Source organism: Myotis lucifugus, unplaced genomic scaffold, assembly GCF_000147115.1.
Source record: "Myotis lucifugus unplaced genomic scaffold, Myoluc2.0 scaffold_732, whole genome shotgun sequence".
Taxonomy (NCBI): Eukaryota; Metazoa; Chordata; class Mammalia; order Chiroptera; family Vespertilionidae; genus Myotis; species Myotis lucifugus.
Genome location: NW_005871780.1, coordinates 119,007 through 125,877, shown reverse-complemented (window position 1 = coordinate 125,877; position 6,871 = coordinate 119,007). Strand labels below are relative to the sequence as shown.

At 35.7% G+C, this 6,871-nt stretch overlaps 1 protein-coding gene across 1 annotated transcript in view; it reads left to right on the top strand.

Moving 5' to 3' along the window:
- TMEM67 (transmembrane protein 67) overlaps nucleotides 1-6,871 on the top strand; it is a 36,831-nt gene that overhangs the window by 10,155 nt on the left and 19,805 nt on the right. Inside the window, 6 exon segments of the mRNA XM_006105892.3 lie at nucleotides 301-363; nucleotides 2,003-2,157; nucleotides 2,273-2,381; nucleotides 3,559-3,645; nucleotides 3,972-4,037; nucleotides 5,981-6,137. Of these exon segments, the coding sequence (XP_006105954.1) occupies nucleotides 301-363; nucleotides 2,003-2,157; nucleotides 2,273-2,381; nucleotides 3,559-3,645; nucleotides 3,972-4,037; nucleotides 5,981-6,137 (637 nt within the window).

Below are 6,871 nucleotides of genomic sequence, written 5' to 3'. Positions count from 1 at the left end.
CATCACTTATAATATTTCTTGCCACTCCCTTCTGGAATGCATAGTTTCTGTTGAGAAATCAGCTGACAGTTATATGGGCATTTCTTTGTAAGTAACTCACTGCTTTTCTCTTGCTGCTTTTAAGATTCTCTATTTGTCTTTAGCCCTTGGAATTTTAAGTATATGGTGTTTTTAATCACATTGAGAAAGTCATGTTAGTCTTTTTGCATTCAACAATATGCATATTAACATCTCCTAACATTGTAGTATTAAGGAATTTTTATTTGAATTTAAAATTAAAATTCATGTTTTTGTTTGCAGGGCATGTCCATCACTTCAGAATGGTTTGCAAGGCATTTGCATTCATCAGCAGCTGCTTGTTGGGTAAGTTTGAATTTTTAAAAGATAATTGTATATAATTTTGAAGAATTACACTTTTTTTCCCCCTCAGATCACAAAAGTTTTCTAAGTAGATTTATCTCTTTGACTATTAGAAGAATAAACCCTTTCTAGTGGATTGAATGAGAATATATAAAGAAAATGATATTAATTTTATATTTTGTTATATAAGATTGAATGAATGTCTCTAAGCTTATTCAGCTGAAACTGATTCATACAGTCATTTAGTAAATGTTTATTGATGACCTACTCTGTTCCCAGGCCTGTTCTGAAATCAGGTTATATATTTCAGAAAAAGACATTTAAAAATGTCAGGTGATACTAAGTGCTATGAAGACAAATAAATCAGGATAAAGCATGTTGAGAATGGAAGAGGGTGCTATTTTATATAGGGTGATCAGGACAGGCATCTTTGAAAAGGTGATATTTGAGTGGAGATCTGAAGGAAGTGAGAGTGAACCACGTAAAGTGAAGAATGTTCTATGCAAAGATCATGCAGATACCGAGGTCCCAAAGCAGGAGTTATCTGGCTTGTTCATGCTTAAGATACAGGAAAGAGGCTGGAGTGGCAGGAGCAGAGAGAGCAGGGGAAGTGGAGAAGTGAGTTCAGGGATGCTAGGAGTGGCTGTGGCAAGGATCTGGGGTTTACTGTAAGGGAAATAAGGATTTCCTGCAAAGGAAGACATGATTGAACGTCAGGTTTTAAAAGGACCGCTATAGCATGGAGAGCAGATTTTGTTGGGGCAAGGACAGAAGCTGGGAGACCAGTTAGGAGTGTATTAGGGTAATCCGAGTAAGGGACAAGGATGGTACTGTGGAAATGATATACTTCTGCTTATATTTTGGAGATTGAGCCTGCATGATTTACTAATGAGTTGGATATGGGAAGGGAAAAAAGATCACTCTAATGTTTTGATTTGAATAACTGTAAAAATGGGGTTTCCTTTTTCTGATGGGGAAAACTGAGAAAGAAGATTGAGGGGCTCAGCAAATGATCTTATTTTATTATTTATAAAACAAATTACTTAACTTAATGGATATATATATACACACACTAGAGGCCCGGTGCACGAAATTCGTGCACAGGTAGGGTCCCTAGGCCTGGCTGCCAGCCAGGGCCTCCCTTCCCCAGCTGCCAGCTGCCAGCCGGGGCCTTCCTTCATTCTGCAACCCCCCCCCCCCCCCTTCCCCCCCCCCCCGTGGTCAGTGTACATCATAGCGAGCAATTGAACTCCCGGTTTCCCGGTTGAACTCCCAAGGGGACACTTTGCATATTAGCCTTTTATATATATAAATAAGATCTAATATGCAAACAAATTATTCTTTCAAATATAATTATTCTACTTAACAGTTTTTTTAAATGTCATGCTATAAGTTTTTAGTTCTTTCAATTGCTTGTCTTTAATTTCAGCCTAACTTTACAATTAAAATGTACACATTATTCTTCTGCCATATAGGAAATTCTTTTGTACTTAAACAGAGGAAAGGTATCAAAAAGTAAAAGAATACCCAAAAGAATAATTTGTAGAATAGGTAAAATTAAAACCGAGCATAATCTATTATACTAACTTTTCTTAGGATATTGAAATCCATGTTACATTTCTTTGTCATTGTTCTCTTGTAGATATATGCCAATCTAACATCTTGCCAAGCTCTTGGAAATATGTGTGTGATGAACATGAATTCTTATAACTCTGCCACTTTTGATGCATGTCGACTATTTCAGTTTGTCTTTGAAAATACTGCTGGACTGCGCACTGTTCATTCTGTTTCGTTTTGGTGAGGATAGTCTGATGGATGAACTGCCATTTTGCCAAATTCAGTGCAGTTACTTTCACAAATATTAATATAAATATTGCTTCCCCATTATTAAAACAATTGTAATTGTCCATAGGAGACAGAATCTTCCATGGCTGTTCTATGGAGATCAGCTTGGATTAGCACCTCAAATCCTCGATACTACACCTCTTCCTTCAAATTTCAGTTTTAAAGGGCAAAACCAGGTACAAGCATAACGACATTTTTATTTTCAATTTGAAAAGGGAATAAGAATGTTACTAGTCATAAGTATTGCTTCTTTAGGTTGTTTTTCAATTTTAATTACTAAACTTAATCTAAGTATCAGCTATTCATAGTAACTAAACAAAACAGAGTTTAGCTGTCTTATTTGAGTACATATATGTGTGCCTGGATTATGTGATTATGGCAGCAAGTAGTACTTGTGGGGTTGGGAAAGGTAGTTCTCATCACCAAATGCAAAACAATCTCTGTCCCTTTATATCTCTGCATATTTGCGAAGTACTTCCAAACACAGACCAGGGCTCTCTGCCACTTCCCCAGCACTTCACCCGTCCCAGTTCTCACCTCCAGCTTTTTGACTTTGTGGAATGAAGTAACAGATGATTCCCTCCCCTATCCCTACCCCCCATTTAACAGGCTTGAAAGGAGGTTATCTGTCACTAGCACTGCCCCACAATTCTGAAACAATAGATCTCGTGCCAAAAAACAACACAAAATCTGGTCCATTTATTTTAGGTGTGTTCAGTCATAGAGACACTTGGATTAATTTTGCTTCAAAATTAAGATAACGGAATTTAATATTTAATCTCTGGAAAAAGAAAAGATCAGTCCGTCATCAATGACAATTTCTTTATAGAATACTAGTGGCCCAGTGCACGGATTTGTGCACATTGAAAGGAAACTAATTAGAAGAAATAACAACAAAAACATGATATAAAAACAACAAAAACATGACATAAAAACAACACTGATATAAATTGATTAAACTTATTCTAATATCTCCCTGTATACCACATTAAGAGGAAAAACACTTTCAGAGTGCTTGACTAATTTCCCTTGTGATGAAGTATTTACAACTTTAACGTAATGCCACACGCTCTTCGAACTCGAGAGAAAGCAACATATAACTGACCATGTCCGAAAATGGGTTCAGGTAGGAATGTTCCTACTCTGCCTAGATTGGCGCAAGAGCTTTATATGTATCGCGCATGTGCGAGTCAACGTTTATTTTTAAATTGCCAGTGTGCGTCATATGTACCGGCTGGCCGGTCAGATGGTCGGATGGGCGTATGGCTGGTCACTGAGCCTTTTATATATAGAGAAGACTATATTGCTTTTAGAGTATGTGACATTATTTTATTCTTGTTTTTCTTTAATCAGAATACACAAATGAAGTTTGTTGCTGCTTCCTATGATGTAAAAGGAAATTTTCTCAAGTGGCAAACTTTAGAAGGTGGTGTTTTACAGGTCAGCATGATTCTAGCTAAAGAATTACTTAAGTGCCTTATTTTTGCCTGAGGAAAAGATAGGTTTATTGCTTGAATAATGGAGTATCAGTTGCATGCTACAGTTGATTTTTTCTTGTGCTTTAAATTGGAATTTCTCAAAAGCACCTTGCTAGGACTTTCATTTAACTTTTTTCCTTCTTAACTTTCATACCTTTAATACATTAGGTAAGTATTATATAAAGTATAATACTTTATATGGAGATCAGCTTGGATTTGAGAATTCTTGACTACAATCCAAGAAAACATTTGTGAGAGATACTTATCAGTTGTATTCTTTTGCTGTAGCTTTGTCCAGACACAGAAACAAGATTAAATGCAGCTTATTCTTTTGGAACAACCTATCAACAAGACGTAAGTTTAAGTTTGAACTGCATTAAACAGTCTGTATTTTATTTTATTTATTTATTTATTTATTTATTTTAAACAGTCTGTATTTTAGTTTCATTTTCACATTAGCATAATTGGAATAATCTTTGAATGTTTGAAATTGGAAATGTTTTTAAGAGTAATGAAGAACTTCACTGATTGACATTTTTTTATTACCTGAGTACAGAAAATCTTAATTAGCATGAAGAGAGTACCTTGTCCTCCACAGAGTTTGATACATCATATAATGTTAGATTTTAATAATCAGTTGTTGATTCGCTTCTAGGCATATAGGTCTTCAAAACAAAATGTACTTCTGAGAGTTTGGGAATAAAAATTGTTACTTTGTTTTTAGTGACTAATAAAAATGTTACTCACTCCTCCCTCTCACCCTCCCAGTAACAAAAAATGCTTTTTTTTTAATCTTTTCCTTCTCCTTCCTTCCCTGACCTTTCTTCTTTTCATAACTCATTTTGAAATTACAGTATTGTACAAAGGAATATTATGAACCATTAAACATTCAGTAGTTTACAAAAATACTTCTTGATTAAATGCATATACACGCACCATAGAATAAAACTGTGATTCCAGTTTTGGTAAAGCCATGATGAGATATCTATCAGAAAACACTGGAAGAAAATAAACATTTTTAATGTGGTTATGTCTGTATGATAGGATTACACGTGCCTTTCTTTTCTTTTTTATATTTTGCAAATTTTCTATCACGTATATGAATTCACTTTTATTATCAGAAATGTCATATATTATTTCCCCCCAAAAAGAAAAATAAATGTGTCTACCACGGCCAGAAGAATCAATACTTGTTAAATGCCTGCTGCTGTGTGTTCAGCATTTTATCATTGTTATCTGATCCATGAAATACCTATGTGAGATCATTATTATCTGTGCTTTACCGAGAGGAAATGGTGCTCTGTGAGGTTAGGTAATTTACTTAAGGTCTTGCATCAAGTAAATTGTGTAGCTAATGTTCTGTTAAGTTAAACAGTTGTGGTTTTTCCATTGAACTTGACTGCCTCTCAAGTACTTCACAGAGTAGTAGAGAAAACAGCTATATAGACAAAAACTTGCAAAGAATATGGTAATTGTTGATCTATAGGTATGGACAAGGTACGTCGTTAGCAGTTCCTGAGTGAGTAGAGAAGGGCTTCATACTTGGGCTCGTAGAATGAATATGAGTTGTCTAGGAGAACATAGTGGGGAAGGGACTGTCAGGCAGAAGCAACATTTGCAACGATAGAGGCATAGAGTAGCCTAGCATATTTAGGAACAGCAAGTTGATTAGTAAGAATGGACTAGAAACTGGTAGGGAGCAGTGAGAAATGAGCCTGGCTTTGTTAGGGGAGCCAAATCACAGACAGCATTGCACATCAGGAAAAAGAATCAGGACCTCATCCCTTTTCACTGCTGTACCTTTATTTTTATTTTTATTTTTTAAATATATTTTATTGAATTTTTACAGAGAAGAAGGGAGAGGGATAGAGAGTTAGAAACATCGATGAGAGAGATCGATCAGCTGCCTCCTACACAGCCCCCAGTAGGGATGTGCCTGCAACCCAGGTACATGCCCTTGACCGAAATCGAACCTGGGACCCTTCAGTCCGCAGGCCGACGCTCTATCCACTGAGCCAAACCGGTTCGGCCGTACCTTTAATGTTGAGAATGAAGGCATACCCTCTATAGCTGGGTTGTAGGACAAGAGCCAGGCAGTTCTTTACTGTTAGTTTTCTTTGGCCCTTATTTAAAAATCATATTTATAGCTTCATGTTTTGGAAGGCACAAGGAAATGGACATAGACAAGGTAATTTAAAGATACTTTATTTTATAAAAATTTAAAAAAAACAGTCTTTTAAAGATAATAAATAAGCTTTGTAATATTCAGTTGGGATGCTTTTATTTTTATTTTCCAGTGTGTGATTCCTATCTCTAAGATCTTAACTGACTTTCCCACTCCTATATTTTATGATTTATACCTTGAATATACCGATGAAAATCAACACCAATATATTTGGGCTCTGCCTGTGTTAAACCTAAATCTTCAACACAATAAAATATTTGTGAACCAAGGTAAGACATCCATATATACCATTCTTTCTCTGAGCTGAACTCAATATATAGGTCAACCAACCTGATAACTTAATATACCATGGATTATAAGAAAGGTCATAGGTTCTCTCTTACTTTTTGGTTTTATATAGCATGCTAAAAAGTGAAACAATTAGATTGCTGGTATATTTAGAAATTTTTACAAAATGTGTCAGGCTTATTGTTCAGAAATTATATTATTGCTAAAAGTGTGTCCTGAGAAAAAGGTAATAGAACTGGGCTTCTTCAGGGTGTCCTGAAGCTGCTTTTGGGACAAATTCATTTCTTTCATTGTTTCCCATATTATAAAATTCTGCTTATTCAGGTAATTTGCAGGGACAGTTCTTCCAAACTGATGAAAAGTCCAAACAATCAAAAAACATTCAAATGAGGTAGAAAAATCTAGTAGGAATTTCTTACAATTGGTGTGTTTTGTGTGTGTGTTTGCAACAGTTTTATCTAAAACAAAATGTACTAACTTAGTGTGTTAAATTTATTTAGTAAGCTTCTCCTTGAGAGCCATCTTGAACAATTTTTTAAAAACATTTTGTATTGATTTCAGAGAGAAGGGAGAGAGAGAGAGAGAGAGAGAGAGAGAGAGAGAGAGAGAGAGAGAAACATCAATGATGAGAGAGAATCATTGATCGGCTGCCTCCTGCACGCGCCCCAGTGGGGATTGAGCTTGCAATCTGGGCATGTGCCCTGACCGGGAATCA